At 38.6% G+C, this 20,718-nt stretch overlaps 2 protein-coding genes across 17 annotated transcripts in view; one reads left to right on the top strand and one right to left on the bottom strand.

Moving 5' to 3' along the window:
* The window catches only part of tubgcp3 (tubulin gamma complex component 3), a 30,861-nt gene extending 24,725 nt beyond the window's left edge, over nt 1-6,136 (bottom strand). Inside the window, exons 1-5 of the mRNA XM_015364449.2 lie at nt 5,915-6,136; nt 4,086-4,193; nt 3,587-3,654; nt 2,342-2,419; nt 929-1,143 (exon numbers count right to left, since the gene is read on the bottom strand). Coding sequence (XP_015219935.1) covers nt 929-1,143; nt 2,342-2,419; nt 3,587-3,654; nt 4,086-4,193; nt 5,915-5,990 — 545 coding nt within the window. The 5' untranslated portion in view covers nt 5,991-6,136. The remainder of the gene's footprint in view (nt 1-928; nt 1,144-2,341; nt 2,420-3,586; nt 3,655-4,085; nt 4,194-5,914) is intronic.
* A 2,453-nt stretch (nt 6,137-8,589) lies between these two features.
* atp11a (ATPase phospholipid transporting 11A) overlaps nt 8,590-20,718 on the top strand; it is a 122,946-nt gene continuing 110,817 nt past the window's right edge. For 6 of the 16 annotated variants that reach the window (XM_069179271.1, XM_069179270.1, XM_069179272.1 and 3 more), the window contains exon 1: nt 8,590-9,195. In XM_069179271.1, the coding sequence (XP_069035372.1) occupies nt 9,157-9,195 (39 nt within the window). In that variant the 5' untranslated portion in view covers nt 8,590-9,156. The remainder of the gene's footprint in view (nt 9,196-20,718) is intronic. The other 10 variants (XM_015364212.2, XM_015364213.2, XM_015364211.2 and 7 more) reach the window with 3 other exon arrangements.

Below are 20,718 nucleotides of genomic sequence, written 5' to 3'. Positions count from 1 at the left end.
CGTACAATAGAACAGAGTTTTCAAAGTCATTGCGAATGTTTAAATTCTGCCATTCAGAGTACCACTCAAGTCTGTTGGGTCATCAAGAACGTAAAAGCCTGATTAAAATTTAAGGCAAAGTTTATGGAACCGGCTTTTTCCTAATTGCTGCTCAGTGGTAGAAATGACAGCTTTAAATGCCACTAAATGACACCAGAGTGCTTCTTTAAAGCTTAATGATGCTTCAAATCCTAACAACCAATAATTAACAACCCACATGCTAATTCTAGATTGCAGCGTCAAACAGAAACAGCAATACATTTCTCCATGTAAAAACAATACTTAAGTACTTATAGCTGATGGAAGCCCATTCATTTTTAATTAGCCAGAATGAAATCAACATCACTGCACACAGCAGCAAAAATGGACCCGACACACAAAACACTGTCATAGTATGTTAAATGTTTTTATAGAATATAAGTCATTTCCCCTTTTTTAATCTAATGATAATTGTTAGGACAAGAGTCCAAACGTGAATGGAAAAGTAAATGCTGCTTTCCCATCACAAAATAAAAGACATGAAAAATCTTCACAATTTCTGAATATATGTTTATCACACCAGGACAATAGGATTAACACACCTACTCTTTTCGAGAAATGCCCTGGGATTTTTAAAGTTAAGTGTCCCCATCTCTACAGGGACATTAGGACCCACACAGACTGCAGGGTGGGCGCCCCCTACTGGTCCCACAACCACCATTAGTTACATGTTATTAAAATCTTGCCATTAAGACAAGGTATTCACCTGCTATCTAGGAGCCCCTATCACAGGCAGACAAGACCAGACCACAGACCTGAACCAGCAATCTATTGACATTACAGCATTATTTCAGCTGGAAACCTCCGCTCATTGCGTTTACTTTCAGCTCATTCTACGTGGTGAACTCACCCCTGGAGCAGTGACTGGGGGGTTGGCGTCGGCCCGTTCACAGCATAAACCCCCAGGCTGCTGACGCCACTGCTGCCCATGCTGCCTGAGCTCTGGGCCGTCTGGGTCCTGTCAGGGTAGCCGAGCGGCAGGCTCTGAGGCCTGGCACAGTAGTAGGGTGTGGAGTGGGCATCTCTTGGCAACGCCTGAGCGAAGAGCGCTGTATAATTCGCAACCTGAAAAGAAAACAAAATGGTCAGATTTTAACAGGTAAATAATACTGGAGCTCTTGAAAGTGAAGCCCTCTCAAATATCCAGACTGATGATATCAATCAGTTCCATCCGCAGCTACCCACCTGAACTGCTTCAGTCTACTTCTGCTGCGACCCACTATGCCTTCCTCTAAATCTTTTTCTAGATCTCTTCAGCGTTCCTTCTCTTCCTCCCTGAGCTACTTGCCCCTCTCTCTCACTAAACCAGCATTCCGTCTCTTCACAGCGATCTGTTCCACGACCAAGCTCTCACCACCCGCTATTCCTTTACAGATGTCGTCGCTATACTAGTAGGTGTGCCTCACAGCTACTCTAAGGACCCCAGCAAAAGGAAAGCTTTTGTTATTGGACTGTTATGGTATTATCATTGCCAACACTATCTGATCTTTTACAAGGAATGATAAATTAAAGGCTCTGAAACTGACGCCTGTCAGTTTGTCTGCGAACACAAATGCCAAAGTATCTTTGCCGCCCTTCTGGAGGAAATGGAAATGTACAGGAAGTTACAATATCAACACTACTGACTTAGACAAGTTTTCAACATAACTTAATTACACCACAAATTCACACTCTGTCTGCATTCTTTAAACTGATCTGATTGCTGTTCATAGACCAAAATACTGATTCTGTGTCATGGTGCTCTGGAAAGAGTTTTGTATGATAGTTTCCACAAAAGTCAACAGGCAAAAGTAATTCCAAAATAAAATGAAATAATCCTAGATAGTGATACTGATCAATATGTTCCTGATTTACACTGCTGGATTCAGGTAGAGTACAGAAAACCAACTACATTAAGAAAATTAGTTTAGACCATGAAACATATTTATTGTTCAGTGTCACCTGACACTTTACTTATGCTGCGAATACTTGAAATAATGCAAACATCTGCCTTACAGTCACTTCTGGACTAAAAACAGCAGCAAATTATACTATTTATACACATCTGCCTCTTCTGTGTAATTTCTGACAGAGAACATGAAACTATACATACATTTAACAGAAATGTTTGCATGCAATGTTGCTTTTAACCACTACCCTGCTGCCACTGGTATTACTTTTCAGTTTAGGGTGTGCATTTTGCTTTGTAAATAAAAAGACATGGAAAAATGAAACTTACATTCCAAGTACAAAGTAATGACAAAAACAGATTTGATTTCATTACCCTGCTAGGTGGTTTACGAGGATCCTCACAAAGGCTGAGCAGGAGGTACAGTATGGACCATCTATTCTTCAGCACACCCTGTGTAGAAAACGACAGGTCTGATATTATCCAAGAAATACAGTTTTATTTTGATGTATAGTATCAAGCTATGCTACTGGATGCAAACCAGCGATTACATACCACGCATCTCAATGGCTGTGTTTCTATGCATCTAATAAACTCCACTTTCTATCGCCATTCTCAAGAGGATATCCTGCGTCTTGCACCGATGTAAATTCTTTTAGAAATGTATATTCTTCATGTCACAGGGAATATGCAAATGACCTACGCTCTCTAAAAAACAGAAACGGCGATGTCCTTCATCTCATATTTGTCACATAATGTCCTTACTAGGTTTTTCAGTTCAGAACTTTCTCACCATTACCGGGAAGTAAACAGCCCTTTTTTAAATAAGAAAGGATACTTCTGAACTTTATTATGCATTACAACAGCAATTATTATTGCTATTTACTAGGGGGAAATAAGAATGCCTCTAAAGTATAGACTTTTACTGTTACAACTCAGCTACTGCTACAGTTACAACAACAATATTTAATGTTTAATTAAAAGTTTGAACTACAACACTTCTTGCACTACATACAGTTTGTTTATCCTCTGGATGTGGGAGGCAAACCTTTCCCTTTTCCACATTTATCAGAGAACTGAAATTCCAATTTACCCTGTTTATGTAAGCTGAACACTATTAGCTATGGTGGTAGTCTGAAACGGAATATTACCAAGGAATTATATTCAATTACATATTTTAGTAATGGATTTTGCATTCTGCTGAAATAGCATTTTTGCAAAAGATCCAATTTCATATACTACATTTTGCAGATGTGACCAAAACACATCTGCAAATCTGCTTGGCACTATAATACCAAGCAACTGCTTCATATAAAACTAAACAGTCATTCAGTTCAATTCCAAAATAAAGTTAAGAGTTGTGCAGCAGCAAAGAATTTCAATATCTTGTACAAACCTACAGAGTCCATACAGTGGTTTTACCTTTTCAAATCTGTAAATATTTAACATTTTTCAAGCACTTGCATGATTAACCTAATGCCTCAAATGCCTTGCTACAAAAGCAATACCACCAATACTGGAATAGAAGAGAGTATTCAAACTGAAAGGTAATGTAGCCTTATCTGTTCTGCGTTTCATGTATTATCGTTTTGTTTTCAATACGTTTCTCAAAAAACAAACCTGTGACTGAAGTTTCCTGTGAAGCTCAGAAAAAAGTGCTGCATCTGCTTCTCTTCTTTGCTTCACAACTGCAGAAATAAAGTGCCTGTTAAATCATGATAAACACCACAATCACATTAAATATTAAAATGACACTATGTGACATGAATATGGCGTAATCTCCCAAATGTAATTGTTTTTTCTTCCCAGAGATAAACATTTGCCATTAAGAAAACAATAAAAACCTTTCAGCCCAGAGAAGTGTTGTTTAATTAAGATATAGATGATCACAATATAAACTGAGGTTTTATGGAACCGTATAAATGGAAATCTTAAGGGATACTGTTTCTGACACATACAGAAATCAAGTTTTCAGAACTTATAACTAGATGCACGAACTAAAAAAACTAAAAAATTACATACAGCATACTATTAAGGGCTTAATATTAATACTGCAATATTAATTAACACTTCTGAAAAAACATGCAACATCAAAAGGTTTTATTTTAAACAAACTCACGTTCCTTCTTGATCTTTTCACCTACAAGAAACTCATCCCGTTCAATTGTAGGAGCATAATTACTTCCAATGACTCGCACAGCATACTGGAACTGGTGGGCGACATCGGCTGAAAAAAGCAGAAGATAATTTTAATGACAATAACTACAATCCAACAGATCCCGAGATTACAGGCCACCACAGCAAACTGAGATATCACACAGGTGGATAATGTCACAGAGATTTTCAGGCCTTAAAGAAAAGAAAATTCTTAAGCTCTTAAACTCAGCTTTCAACCTCAACATCCTGCCATAAGAAGGAACCAAATTGTGTGTGCTTTGTGACAACAAGACTGTGACTCCCAGCAAATCTGAATCATGAACAAGTGGGTCTCTGCTGTGATGCCATCATGTAAGTATAAAGACACTAAAAATGGAGAATGTCACTGAGCCCTACAGACAAAGGGGACCAGAGAAGAATGAGAACAACAAGCAACCAAATGTCTCAGATTTAGGCCAATGTAAATCACAATGCACCATATTCCTCTTTCACCACATGAATAAAGACCTTGGTGTTACAGCTGAAGAACTTCCTTAACAACAGTCTGCCAAGAATACAAAGAATCAAAAAGCAGCAAAGGCCTTCATGAGGAATAATACCTTCTTTGGCAGCCAGTGAGACTGTTCTAAATGCAGTCTATTCATTCTTCCCTAAAACACCTGAAGTTACAATGTATTAAAAAGTACATGAATAAAGGGTCCTGCAATTTCAGTTAGAAACGACTCTTCACAGTTACAGCTTCAGGCACATTCTGGATTTTGGTATACAAGAATCAGTTGCTTTTTAAGACTAGAGATAAATACAAAAAAATCATTCCTGTGTTATTTAAACGTGAACTGTCTTCACCCCCATCTGTTCACCTTCAGTTGCAGGGAGTCCAGATAAACCACTAAGATTCCCCACTGAGAGGCTGGGTAGGGAATGAGAACGCTTGAAGCCATGAACTTCCCCCCTTGACCTCGGCCAATTTCCAGATCACAAACTCCCTAAAAGCTCACAAACAGTAGGATTTACCAACCTATTAAGGTCCGTGCTCATACTTTTAGTTTTGCATCTGACAAAAATTCTGGGATCATATTGTGCCAATTAAGATGCAGCTCATAATATCCGATATCGGTTATAAAGCGCTATTAAAGGCAGTATATAAGATAAATAGCACACTGGCACAGGAGATTACAAAACTATACGCTTGTGAACTGGAGTCTTTCAAATAAAAGCACTTCTTCATCACATTACAATAGCAGCTCAAGGACAAAGGACTTTTTTTGCTTCTTTGCCAAAGAAATATATCCCTACTTTCTTCCATCTTTATCGACCTACCAATCATGTCATAATTTCATCAGGGCCAATTCTCCAGCCAGTACATTCACTACAAATAGAAATGGTAAATGAGTCTTCCCCCAACTAGCAAGATAAAAAAACTCGCCTGCTGCCGGCCATCGTGAATTAAAACCGCGTAATTATTATAGTTGTTTTTATCAAATAAAATGTGTCTAACGATACCAGACATCTGCTCAAGAGATGAACACTGGCCTGTTCTGCAGATTTCAACAGTCAGAGAAAGAGGGGACTGTTAGCGAGGAAAGGCGCTTTATTCACTACTCCGTCAAAAAAAACTCCTGCTTCCAACGTGGAAAGACGATCATTTAGGCGTCGCCTTATTGATTTGTTTTCTGCCAATATGCTTACTGTAAAAACATCTACTGACTCATTCTCTGTGCTCATGCAGTATGATGTTGAACTATGATGGAACAAGCACGTTACTTAAAATATTCCCCTTGCCGCTGTTACCTTCGCTCTTCCCAGTTATCCTGCAACAGAGACTTTGTAGCAAGACGTTGGGCGATTTTTGATCCAAGCCTGCCATATCAGGGATCTGTCTGACACGGCTCCGGGTCGCTGTCCAAATCTACCTGCAGCCGTTATTTTTGCCGTGGCTTTCCGCTCTTAGCAACGGCGCCATTTTCGCTAAACCCGCCGACAGCGCTCTTCACTGTGTTATCTATGGAGGTGTCCCATAATCCTCCGAAAGGCAAGGGAGAATCGAACAAAAATACTGCCCTCCGAAGAACGAGAAACGCAAGAGTGGTTCCTAGCATGACATCAGTTCCTACCTTTTCTGTTTTAGGCGTGCGTTGGGGTTTATCACTTAAGAAAACGAAGATAATTCAATTTTCACGACTGCACTTGCCTTGCACGATCGTTCTTTTCTTCGACACGTCAAATATCGTTTGGGGGAGTTTCGAAAGGTGAAGATTGTAGATGAAAAGCGTTTATATGGTCTTTAAGAACATTTTGTTCACAAACGTGTCGCACCTGATGAAAACTGGTTATATTCCTAATCTGGCAAAAAGGTCTGAAATACAATAGATCCCATAAACTGCATTTATCTTCTTTATTTCCACTAGTGTTTTTGCTGTTTGCAATTAAAATAGTAATATCATCAAATTTAATATATAATCTGCATATTATCAATATTCTGAATTAGAATTGACGTGTTAACGACCTGTTCTTGTATATTACTCATTGTACTTGTGTGATAAATATAAATCAATATTATTTTGATTATTTGATTTCAATATTAGTTGTATGTATTAATAAGGAACAGAACGTAGAATCCAAAATATAAACATACAAAGTACATTGAAAGTGTTATTTATGCATTCAGTTGTTAATATTTTATTACGAATGACTAGTGTTTGTGGAATATTTGTAATAAAAGATGAAAAAACAGCAATGTAACAAAATTCAATGATTTCCATTTTTTTAAAAGAAAATCGTATGCTAGCTGTCAGGCAAGTAAGCAATCAAGTCAAAATTTATTACAAAAAACGAATTAATCCCAATAACAACGATATAATACTTTTGTTCTCTTGCTAGCTTCGGTTGCTTTCCACAGGGCGCAGAATAAATGAAAACTCTTGAAGACGTTTTAAGAGTTACTCCAGCATGTAAAGGATAAATAGGGAATATAAAGTAGTCTTTAAAAAAAATAACGTTATCTCTGCTGACAATTGTTTCCTTTGCTGCGTTAATTTTAACAGGAGACAAGGTCCATTAATAACTAATAATAATCAGGAAAAAGGTATTGATGTATTGATGATTACACTGTTCAGCAAGTGGTCCTCCATTAAGGATATGTTATAAGTTTGATCCATGGACGAGCTTCAGCCTGATTAAGTATTTATTTTTACACTCTTACGTTTGATTCGGCTGCCTCATTGTCACATGGTGTTAGATACACATCTCAGTTTAGAATGCCAAAGACGTATGTCCATGCCCTTGTTTGCGTTTAGCAACAAAGTGTGGAAGATGAGTTGGTAACCGATATGGTTTGGATGCGGCTCTTGAGTTATTTCTAAGTGGTTAACAATCGCTGAATTTGATTACATATCCTATACATACCCCACCCCCCAAGCCATATTCAAACCCTTCTGTTGTCTTACATGAGCAAGAACACTATGCAGACTTTACTGATACAACCTGGTGCTGTCGATTAGTATAATTTTACATCTTTCTTGGATTTATTGCATTTTCGTGCACCTCTTCAAAAACCTCAGATGGTGTCAGCTTTGGTATTAACAAAACCCTGGATTTTGCTTTCTTTGTGATTATTTTGGTTTCGGGGCAGATCTTTTCCAGACAAGAATGCACTAACTTCAAGTTGTAGGATATTTTGTTTGTGTCCAGGACATGCACTTGGTACTGTACGTGTATGAATGAATCATTGCACAGCTGATTGATGAGTATTCTCTTCTGAACACTTAACAATAAATTGTTCAACATAATGGTAACAACTACAGCATATTTATTAAAAACAGGGGTACTTGTTTTGAAGTGCTTTTTTGTGCAGCTGAAATATATTTGAGTCACTTTATACTATTACAATTACAGGAATGCAATACTGAAAACGCTCAAAACATGAATGGATCACCACAAATATATTTAATTTAATAAACTGTGCATTTTTGCATAATACTTTACTAAGTGTCCCATTCACTCTGCTTTAGGTCTCATACAAAATTCAAAGTTGCTGCAACTTTATAAAACTTTATAAAAGTCTCTATAAAACAGACTTTGGCGGATTGGAATTAATCGCTACTACTACTACTGCTCCTACATGTTCATTTATCATGTTTACTGGGAGTAGAATGTATGTATTAAAACTTTGAATATGTTTTTTTTTCATCTAGCACTGACCACACTTTATGGACATAACGCTTGATTCTTGGAAGCTGTATGAAGCCAAAAGATGAAAAGACGTGTTTACTGTGATATCTTTGCGTCTAGTCCGCTTTTACCTAAAACCTCGCTGAAATTCAATAACCACTGAATGATATCACTGTGCTGTAAGAAAAAAAAATCTATGTGAAAATCTTTATACTACCGGCAACTAACTAAGCACCCACCGGCCGATGGAGCTACGCGTGAGCTTTTTTCAATCAATGCTGGTGCACACCGCTTTGCTCCGACACGAGTGGGTGTGACAACGGAGTGCGCAAGCGCCCACGCCCCCCGTGACGTCCGCTGAAAGAAAAGCTCACCAGAGCTGGAGCGAGGCAGGATTATAGGTACGGCGAAGGTGAGAAAGAAGGGAAGAAATAAAACAGAAGGAGGAGGAGGAGGAAAAAAAAGAGAAGGGAAGGCAGATCGTCAAGGAGGGAAAGCGGGACCACGGGACTAACAGAAAAGAGAGACATCGTCAAGGGGGAACAAAAAACCAAGCAAAAAATAAACTGCGGTTTGAATTCTTGTCGCAGTACAAAGACATTATGTGCAAATGAAGGAGCCCCGAAAACTACGAACACGCTTCTTGCTGCTGCTGACTAACGTGCTCGGGATCCGTAGGTGAGAAGGAGCAGAACTGCGGTCGTCGGACGCTGCTGTCAGTCCACACTTACCTACTGTAGAGTCAGGTGTCCGGCAGTCGCGGCATGGATCTTAGGAGAGGAAGGAAAATTAGCTAGCGGTTTCGGCGTTTGACGGCAAGGGGAGTGAATATCCAAAAGAACAATTGGAAGCTGTCGGGAGGAATGGATTGCAGCGTTCTCCGGAGCCTCATAAATAGATACGTAAGTAAAAGCGCACCGACGTGTTGCTGCCGTGACATCAAGTCGCTCGTTTTATTGTAACTTGTTGGTTCGGCTCGCGTGTTAACTCGCCGTCCCCGCGGGGGGATGCAGACGTATCTCGTTCAGGTTTACGGGAAATGGTGAAGATGCCACTCTGACCCGTTCACGGAGCAGGAGGGGAAGGCAGGGGGCATTTTCAGTGCAGCATGGCGTTGGTGGAGTAGGTGTGCGTGCGTTGAGGTGTGCTGCCACTTGTTATAGCGGAATGGAGAAGTCTGCCGGGATTTAATCCGGCGCCCCCCCCGGATAAATCGGGCAGCAGCGGTAATATTTGTCACTTTGTCAAAATTAGAGTAGCACAGGAAACCCGAATGCTGAGGGATATACGATATGAACCACCTGCTTTGCAGAATGATTTTGTGTGAAGCTTAGCTACCTGAGAAACCCCAGGCAGACCGGATCACTTAACTCAGATAGTTGTCACTTTTCAGCTTTCCGGCTGCTAATTTAAAGGGCAGATCGATAACACTGTGTCTATGTGTACATCCTACCTGGGGTGTCACGTACCCTCCCCTACGCCTTTATCAAGACTTAGTTTTGGACACCCTGTCAAGAATTTAACCCGCTTACAGTGCGGGTTGTGAGTTACCTGCTGCGATATGGCTGTACCTCACCAGTGACGATAAACACGTTGGCTGACGAAGAAAACGTAGTTATTAATTTCTTCGCTGCACATGCAATTATATGTATACGCAATAAGAGACTGAGCCACGAACCGTTGCTGAATTATACGGCCTGCATTGGCTTCTTTAATAAGCTAATTATACAAGGGAACGAGTTGTGATATGATAAATAATATGTTGGAAAACCAAAACAAACCAAAATAAGGAACCTGTCGTTTTATTCAAATAAATCTTGCCAAGAAAATGCACAGTACTGTTCGCCTTTATTTCTATCAAAATGTCAAAGCACTGGAAGGCACGGATACCGGTGGGGATTTGAAGTCCGCAATTCTTCCGCTGTGCGCAATGCCACATTCCTCAAGTTTTAGACAACTTTAAACTTTAACTTTGTGATGTAGTTTCTGGTGCGGTCCTCGTGGCAAAATCAAAGCAAGACTTATTTCACCTGCGAGAGTTTGCAAGAACATTATTCCTTTAACTTCAGATCAGACGTTTAATTATCTTATCAAGTTGGCAAGTTGCGTCAAAAGAGATCCCACAATACTGACTGTTTCTGAAAACTATGTATCGTACTAACAGTAATATAATATAATTGAAAGGGAAAATAAATGTGACTTTCTAGAAGACATGTACATGCTGGATTATAGCAAAGACATCTTAATTAAAAACGGAATTATGATTTATGCAATTTTGATATGCAGAACAAACCGTTAAATCCTGTAAACCAAGCACCCACTAACAACAAGCTTATGACAATGCTATAATTGATATAAATGCTTTTATAATGTTTAAAAAAATAATATAATCCTCCAGCATTACATAATTCATCCTCTTTATTCTTTGATCGATATGAAAAGAGTGTCCTTGACCGTTTTAAAGCATTATAGACGTTTTGCTTTTAAGCCATTTATGCTGCTGCTACATAGGCGAAAACTGGAAATGAGGTTTTAAGGTCAAAATTAAAATGGCCAAATGATTGGATCAGTGTAGGTGTTATTTATATCTTAATCCGTTGCAGTGTAGAAAGCGGCTGCGTTAAGTTTCTAATTTGTGTTTCTTTTGAAACCTGTTACTGTGCTCCGTTTAGGAATATTGTAAACAAAAGAATAAAAAAGTAGTTCCCCCTAGATTTTGTAAATCTAAAACGTGGTTGGACCGAACCCCACGTGAGTTTATGCAATATGCTGTAGTTTCATGCTCCATTTAGATTACCTAACGGTTCAATAACTGATTTGTGGCCCCTTGACACATTCACGTCACACAGAAGGGGGACAATCGGCACTCGCTTTTCTCCTCTTCTTGTCGGCTCCAGATCTGCAAGGCTAACAAGTAAGATTCCCCCCCCCCCCGTTATGCTCCTTTCATTTCAGTTCACTAAGAGAAAAAATAAACGCCCTCCATGGAATTCTCGTTTTCCCACGTTTTTAGTTTATTTGTCCAAATCGAACAATACACTTGCAACACTCACATAAATATAAATAGATGCCATGCTGAATCCCCGCTTTCTAAAAATTGCCTGTCAGGAATGATATGTGGGTGTGAAAAGGTGAGGAAGAGTGCTTCCATGTAGGTACGCCATCATTATATTTAACCTATAGGTCTAAATAAAATCTTTAAAGGCTTGACAGTGTCAGACAATCTAAAGACCTATGCAGCAGTTTTTTTGCTGGGAAATCCTTTACATTGCATGTTTCCACATGTTTTGTTGTTGGCACAATTGAACACTGTAGCTGGTGGATCAGCACAGAGACTACATGCACCTTAAGGTGATTGTAGTGGTAGACCAAGATAGCTGGGACAGTTTGCAAACCTTTGGTTATGACCCAAAATGCATTCGTTTCAGAATCTGGGATCTGTGTTTGTTTCTCAACATGTGCCTTTGGGCAGTTTTAAAAATCCAGTTTCTGGTACCAATCTGGAATGTTTTGGAAATAGTATATGTGAAGTACAAAGGTTTTGCTTTCATTACTAAAGCAGCCATGCCCTTTAGTGATTTGTGCTATACATTGTATTTCATGGATTATTTGATATTCACAGAATTAGATGTGGTGTTGTCTGGAATGATATACTGAAACTTTTCAGAAGTAAAGGTAATAACCGGAAAAGGTTAATCCACATGGAAAAAATACAAAAAATCAATTTTATGTAATATTAGTGCAGTGAAAGGGCATCAGAACGTAGTTGGATATCCGTAGTTGAATATCCATCCTGGTACTAAATTTTAGTTTTTCATTATTTTAACTATTTTTGTAAAGTATGTAAATTTACATTATAAATATAAACACACTTCTAAAGGAGGTTTGCTACTTTTGTTTTCAGTCCTGCACAACATTTGCTTTATAACTGTAAATTGATACAACCACGGTACTTGTATATGTCCCCAAAAAGAAGCACTTTTTCTAATCCAGTTCATTCAATCTCATTAGATTAGGGAATATCTAATTAACATTTCCTCTAATTTGATTTTTCATGCTTTGGAAGAATGAAATTGATTATGAAGGCAGTTCTTAACCAGAATTACCAGAAATGTCCCTGTCTGCCTGTATATGCACACAGCCATTTATTTTCTTTAAAATAAATTATCTTGAATAATCAGTTTGCTGGTGTTGATGTCAGGGCTTTACTACTTAATATTTAATGGACGTCCTTTTCCTGTTTCCTTGAGGGCTAAATATTAATTTAATAGTTATAGTACTCATTTCAGTGCTTTATGATTGTGTCAGTACTTACAGGAATTGAAATTGTGAATGTGTTGGTTGTTTAATTGGAAAATCAAACATTTTAAGCAGCGTTAAAACTTGCAACATCAACAAGCTAAAGAATATTTTACAGAATCATATTTTTTAACCTCTGTGTATATAGTTTTCTTTAATGTACTTAATGTCTGTAGCCGCTGTAACCTACAGATAAATACTTTGGCAATGTGTGATGCTAATCAAAATGGCTTGTAAGAGGTTTTGTGAGACTTTGTCAGCATCGTCAGGTAGTCCCACATTTTGACACACAATGTGGACTTGCACCATTTTAATGAGGACCAATGGTGTAATATGTTATTGGCAAGTAAAAGGCCCTGGAACTTTTCACATGCCATTCTTTGCCTGTGTACAATGACAGATGCCCTCCCCTGATTAACTGTCAGGAGAAGTCTCTGTCACTGTGGAGGGAGAGCAGTATGACAGACCCGTTGCATACCAGCCAATGAAGTCTGCTGTGAGAGAGTGAAATCGCCATGGCAACTGCAGTAGATATGTGTTCATTCATTTTCACATCGCAGTGATCACTGTGGACCAAAATATATACAGTGTACATGAATAACTATGTATGATAGGGCTAGTAGGTGAGTATTTCAGTGTACCCTATCAGTATATTTAAAATCACCAGTACACAAATGCTTGGCGATCTTTTGTTTAAAAAAAATCTGCTTTGGTATTGTACTAAATTAAATGATGCAGTTGTGTTGTAAAATTATTTCATTTTTTATGTTTTGGTACATAATGTTTCGTGCATCTTAACTAAATACACACGTAATGTGTAGTAGTGCGTAATGAGCTGTAGTTTTCAGTAGAAGGGCATTAAAATACTGCTGGGTATTTTTCATGTAGACTAATTGCAGAGCATGTAGACCCCTGTGCTTGGTATTGCTTATCATTTCACTATGGGCTCTAAATGCAAGCTGGATTTCTGTGATGAAAATTCTGATTTGTCGGTGTTAACAGTCTGGACTCATTATCAGGGAGTTTAATCAGCAGTCTAATTGGATCTTAAAAGATACAATCTTCAAGGCTGGTTTGTTTTTTCTGGTAGCATAGCCCATTCATTTCAGCTCTCAAACACAACATGAGTCCTTTTCCTTTCTGATCTTTTTGGGTTGCTGCATTTTAAGTTTAGAGGCCAGTCATTTTCTTTTTTTTTTTTTGCTCCAAATTGTTGCACTGGGGGACAGTGTTGAAAGATAAACAGATAAGCTTCCTGGCAATGCTGGCAATTTTTTCATCCTGTATCAAGAAGCTCTAGTTCTCCTAGTCATGAATCAGCTTGGTCATGATCCACCTTAGTGTTTTTTTCCTTAAATTTGAATTGAAACTGAACTGAAATTAAAAATGTTCAGTTACTAAATCTCCCATATATCTTTAAGGTTAACATTTTAGGGAATAAGAAAGCTAAGATTACAAAAGTAAAATGTATTTTACATTGTACAGCATAAAAAAGTAAAATGTATTTTACATTGTACAGCACCATTATGAAAAGGCTATAGGATCAATGGGAAATACCTTTAATACTGTACTATTATTCTTTATGTAATTTTAGTTTTAAACCCATGTAGAGTGCTCCTGTCTGAATCAAAATAGCATTTTCTAGAGAGAGGCTACATGCACTTAGGCTTGAGAGTATTAGAGGTTATGAATGCATTCTGTAATCCTCCAGTGTGCCTGTGTGGGACTTCAATTAGCACATAGATTTGTGCACTAAAATATCATGACGTAATTTGTCCTGTCAGTTTATCAATTACATTACGGGTCTGGGTTTCACAGACATCTGAAAAAGAAGCAGGATCTGGTTCCTGACTCATCTCCATGCCTGTTTAGGAAGTATGATTCCTCTTAACTTGCTTTCTGTGGATGTAATTAGGAAATCTACGACCAATGAGGCATTCTTGCTAGGATGGTAGTTAATTGCCATATCTCGAAATGCTGTAATAAACATCTGTTGAAGTCTTGTAATACATTATACACCTTGCAAAGGCAGGTAGTTTCACATTACCTAAATATTCTAAGCAGAGACTTTCTTCCACATTGTGCACTAGTCTCTGTTGTAATATCAAAGCAGATTTGAAATTGCAGGCATCAAGGTGGCACAGGGGTTAGCATTGCTGTCTTACAGTGCTGTGACCCCGGGTTCAGTTATGGATCCGAGCTGCTATCAGGGGAGAGTTTGTATGTTCTCCCCGTGCTCGTGTGGCTTTCCTCTGGGTGCTCTGGTTTTCTCCCACTGTCCGAAGACACACTGGTAAGTTCATTGGTATCTGGGAAAACCGGCCCTGGTGTAAGTGTGTGTGTGACAGAGCCATTCAGGAGCTCTTACTCTGTGAGATCTAAAGCTGGTCAAGCTGCTCATTTGCAGTACCACATCTTCTAGAAAAAAGGGCACAAGCTTTCTATATAAATGATTAGAAGGATTGTCTATCTTCTGTATTGTTTCACCCATGGGACATAATGTTACACTGGTGTAAATGTTCATTTATACAGAAAGTATAAATTGCTACTAATCACTATTAGAAATAAATCTCGCAAACTGTGAGATTAGTACTTGTCTTGAAAATTGTTTGCATTTCCGACACTAAGTAACATCCAGAGCTATCTTAATGTGTAAACGTGTATCCGGAAGCAAAAGCAGGGATTCAGTGTTTCAGGGAGTTATGTCAAGTTGTAAGAGGTCACCTTTTTTTTCCCCCTAGAGTGGAAAGTATACACTGTGTAAAGCATGCAATGGGTGAAAAGACATTTTCTGATCAGATCCTCATCAAGTCGGATTCGGAATCGGACTGCATTTTTAATGAGCATAGGCCCATAACATTTCCTGACAAGAAGTGGTCATTTGGCCTGTCTAGCTTGTTTAGTTTTTGTAAAATTGGTCTTCTCTGGTTTCCATCCATTGCCCAGATCTCAGTCCCAATATTCACTTGAATGCCTCCCACCTGTCATCTGAGAATTCCTCATGAATGATTAACTTTATCAAATGCCTTCTGGGAATTTAAGTATTTAATATGTTCTGTGTGTGTATATACTACTGTTGTTGCTGTTGGTATTTCAATTAAGTGGGATCTATATTCTCTATATCCATGTGGCTGTTCCCTAGAATTATATTTGCACACAGACAGTCCTCCGGTTTAATTCTAATGATCATTTCCCTAACCTTAAATGAAGCAGAAGTGAGACTTGGCCAATGAATTGGACTCTATAGTATAGCAAATGTATCCAAAACTATACATTTAACAGTCTTAAGTATCAAATTTATTTCTAAAAGTTTGGCAACTGGCTGTTTCTTTGTCTGGGATGTGGTGTTTTGCATGTGAAGCGATGGTGAGGCACGCAAGTTCTACTCTAACTAAAAAAGCCTTTTGAAGTCTAACCTTGAAGCAGAGGCCACATTATGTAAATAACCGCAGGCAAATGAGCAAAAGCGCTTGTCTCCAGTTTTCCGCATAAAGCAGAGACAGAAGCAAGAACTTCCTAAAATTGGGCAATTGCAATAATAGCGGTTTGTTTTCACTGCTTAGGTACCCTATTAAAAACTGTGATTCCTGCTTAAATATTCAATTAAAATTGGAAAACGGATCAGTACCTGAACTGCTATACTTGGCATAATTCATTTAAGGTCATTCGGGTCGTCTGGATTATTTTCTAGTTTTCAGCAGAACTGATAAGGCTATGTTTCTAATTACATATTTTAATCTGGAAGTTAAAAATCACAATGTCTATATCGGTTTCTAGTTTTTACTTTGTACAACTGGAATGGACAATAAACATAATTGTACAATGTAACGGTTATGTTTAATCTTTAGTAGAGACTAAGCTACTGCTTTGTGTGATGGCTCTTCTAAATGTGTTTCTCAGCACTGTAGTAATGAAGTGCAGCTCTAGCGTATCTTTGAGAGTGCAGTACGCTCCCCTTCACAACTGCTGTTCTAGTCATGAACTTCAGAGCTGAGAAAATTCAAAGCCGGTCAAGAAGTCAGAAGGTTGTGATTAAAAGCACCTGTGCCCGGTCGTGTTGGACTGTTAAAATAACTACTTGTGAGGCTGTGCTGTAGAAACCTCCAGATTGTTAAGGCCTGCTTTGGTCTTCTGAGAACAGTAGAGGATTAGAGCTAGTCTCCGAGGGACTTGTGCAGTGGCTACCAACAGGAACAAGATATATTTTCCCACATGATTATTGGTCATGCTTATAGTTTCAGTTTAACACTGTCTTCTCACCAGGGGTTGAGACCTTTTTTCTGTTATGTAAAAAGGTTGTTGACCCCTTTTGCTGTCTGCAGTTTCAGCAGTTGGGATTTGGCAGTTTTGCCATGTCTTTTCCCCTTGCCTGCTTGTAAGGGCTGGTCTCTCTTAGCCAGCACTCCAGCCCGAGGAAAAGCAAATCATGAGGACAAGTAGAGATTACTCTGGTTGCTCTCAGTCCTGAAATTCCCTTCTGACAAATTGCACCATGGAAGAGGTTCTGTCTGAGCTGGCTAGGTGCTCATTTACGTACTGTCATCTTCATTCAGGTGTGGATGATAGCGGTGAGGTTAAGCGGAAATGTAATATTCTAAAACCTGGTGAAGCCTGAAGGCATACTAAACCTGAAAACACTTCATTCATCCATAAAAATTCCAGGAGCTTTTTGCATCCAGCGGTATAAGGCTGCATGGAATGAATGGAATGGTGAATTATTAATAGGAGTCAGAAACCTATCTCTCTTCTTATGGTAATTCTATCAAGCCTTGTGTCAGCAGTAAGCAAGCTATATACCCGTCAGTAGTCTTAAGAACTTAAAAAATGTTATTGTGCTACAGGTGAAACAAATAGCATCAAACCAGAGTGACTGGATAGTTTACTATAGTAATTCCCCCTTTTAGTTACGGATTTTATTAACAAAAAGTACATTCATTGTACTTTGACTTTGTTCTGAATGAGAACCATCATGTTAAATATATATTATTATATATTTTATCATAAAATGAAGAGAATATGCTGAAGTACTATACACGGGTGAAGGCTTGTGGCTGAAATGTTTTTCTCCTTGATCATTTTCAGTGTGGAACTAACCTCAACATGTTCCTTAACACTTACAGATTTGGTTTGTTAATGACCAATTTTTAAATGAGTTTTGGAAAACTGTTCACTTATGTTATAATTACATTGCTTCTTGCCATGTACTTACGACTGAGCTGGATTCAGCCCCTGTTTTTCACACATCTAGCCTAGTTTTCGCATAATTATTCATTCTGTACATTCTCCATTTTCCATGCTTAGTATGAGTCTTTCATAAGATTTTGAAATGTTTGCGTTTCTGTGAAAATTGAATTAGATGCTGAAGTTTCTTGAGTTTAAAACACGGGTTTATCACCTCTTCCCTACACTAGAGCATCTGTGTACCTCAACTCTACCCTGGGGGGTGAGAAGGCAGTCATTTGAAAGGCCTGTGAACAGGCATGTGGTACTGTAGCATCACAGGCCCCCGCCCTTATGACTCAACTGGTAAGACTGCTCAGGGTGAAAATTACACAGACAGCTCATACACTGTGTCCTTCCTCCTTCATGTTTGGTCCATGAGAAAAGAGTGAGGTCAATGAGTGAGAAAGGGATGGTGTGACTACCGCTGTGTGATGAGGACGCTGCCAAAAGGTTGCTGGTGCTCAGTTGGAGGACACCTGCACAGTTCACCACAAGTTCTTCAAACGAAACTAGTCGAATGTAGGATTAGGGTCTGAAATGCTCTTCATAATCTGGATTCCAAGGAGATGGTTTGGTAGTTTGCTGTCCATTTAGTTCAGGTCTACTGGTGATATTCAGCAAACCCTTTGCACCTGTGCATGTGTAGCAGAGTAAAATAAAACTCCTTCCACTTCAATATATGATTTTTATGGTGTGATCTCATAGTTATTGGTTGCTTGTCATATGTGCAGATTAAAAACAATATTGAGATTACCATCAGTTAGGAATGCAAAATGGAATATACTGGAATGATATGCTTTAATTCAAATTTATAGATGACTAAACAAATGAAGGGCTAGTGTTTGAAAATAAGATGTTGAAATTGAAATAAGATGTAAGATCCATTAACTAGTTGGATGTTAAGTGAACCATGAACAAATTTTGAATTTAACACTTCTGAGTACTTGTAGTTTATGCAGCTAATTAATCAATCGGAATTTGGGTATTTTAATTTGTTACTGTACAGGGTTGTTTATTCTTAATATTATTCCAGGATGCATGTAATCATGCAGAATATATAGTATGTGTGAGTTCTAGGTGAAATGAGAAATAGCCATCGTACATGTCAATTTATCTAGGCCTATTTAATGAAAAATAATTTTAGAAATGTAGTTAATAATTGTTGCTGTAATGCAGATTGCTGTTGTAAAATAGCAGGCTTAAAAGCATATTTTCTGTTTAAATTTGTGCCAAAAAACTTTTTTGGTTGGAGGAATATGATAGCATTGTGTTTCAGAAGAAATCCATGCTCCTAAAGTGGTATTGATTTCTTTTTTTCTTGTTTGGCATTTGCTGTCCTTTACTCTCGGTCTGTTTTGAAATACGAAAGCAAAATTGTTTATTATGCTGAAGCTACAGATACAAAGTCATTAATAATTAATGTTCATTGCAAGAAATATATGTTCAACTGGGCCTTGTCCAAGAATTAGGGAATACCTAATCTTGCTCTGTGGGACTTTTTTGCGATTGGAATTACACGAATAGAAAATTTATGGCCCACAACATTAGGTGTGTCTTTGGTTATGAAGTACTGCAGTTTACCATAATGACTGCAGACACGGTGAATTACATGAACCGATACTGTTTTAGAGAAACACCCTGGGATTTTTCCCGAGTCAGGACCTCGATTTGACGTCTCATCCAAAGGATGGCTGCTGGTGTCAATGTCAGAAGGAACAGAAAATGTTTTGAAATCCGTATTCCTCTATTGCTTAAAATAGGACATACAGTGTAGGCCTACTTTAAAATCATTTGTTTTGTGTATTTTAAACACTGAGGTTGATTAATCTATTCCCCTGTGCTTCAGAGTTTTTTTTTGTTTCAGTGAGATCAGAATAAGATATTCTTACAAACCATAGGAAAGGGCATGCTGTCCGACAGATTCTACTTAATAGAAGATTATGAGTAGTGTTATGCTTTTCCCCAATGAAAGAAAACGTTTCTTTATGAATTGGTGTGATTTGGCAATACAGCTAACATGTTAGAAATGGTGTGAAATGCCAAACACTACCCCTTTGCAGTCAGGAGAATTTATCACAGTAGTAATGAGCGAGAACTATTATGCTTCGGTCAAGCAGAGCAGTCTTTGGGATACTTCAGGCTCCCTGTCCAGTTTGTACTGTACAGCTGCGGCTGACTGGGTCGTGGCAGGAACCAGTTAGGAACAGCAGAAAGCGTTTTACATACAACGCATGTCTGCTTTCTTTCTAGAATGGTAGCTGTGAAATAAGACTTGCGTTCTCTGGAGCCTGATTTTGCAGTGGGAGTGGTTTGACAAAATAAGGGTTGCTAAGTGGGAAATTTCTCCGTCCCCATGCTGTTGTTTTGTATTTTTTCTTGGTTTTTCTGAAGAGGGCATCATGTTTTTGTCTTTTGACTTGAGGTGGGGGAATATTCCGTTTTTACGGTCTCATTGTAAGGCATGTTTTTTTTTCACTTTGGGAAAGGGGGTCAGGGGGTTGGGACTCTTTTTCTTTTTCATCTTTTTGTACTTCCAGGAAGGGAAGTTGGGGGGGGCACTTTACTCTTGCACCCACACCCTTTTTCTCCCTGTCTTCTGTCTTTTCCTTTCCGGAAAGGAAGCAGACAAGCGCACAAATCCTGCCCTGCAACCCTTTGCCATGACCAGTCTGTCAGCTTTGTTGTCTGTAGCTCTTCATCGCACAGTGTGGAAGAGCTCAGGATCCTTGCAGTAATGCCGACAGGTCCTGAAAAAATATTTTTAATTCCCGAGTTCTAGGAAGTGTCTTTATGAGACACTTTAATATGTTGTTTCTTCTGTTTTTCTGACGGAAACAGACTCCAGTGTGGATCTGTGGGACTTTTAGCCATTTGAAAGTGAACCAAGGTCACTTACTAAACTG

The sequence above is a fragment of the Lepisosteus oculatus genome, chromosome 15 (genome assembly GCF_040954835.1).
Source record: "Lepisosteus oculatus isolate fLepOcu1 chromosome 15, fLepOcu1.hap2, whole genome shotgun sequence".
Classification (NCBI taxonomy): domain Eukaryota; kingdom Metazoa; phylum Chordata; class Actinopteri; order Semionotiformes; family Lepisosteidae; genus Lepisosteus; species Lepisosteus oculatus.
The sequence above is the reverse complement of the archived record's forward strand: the minus strand, read 5'-3'. Positions and strand labels throughout refer to the sequence as shown.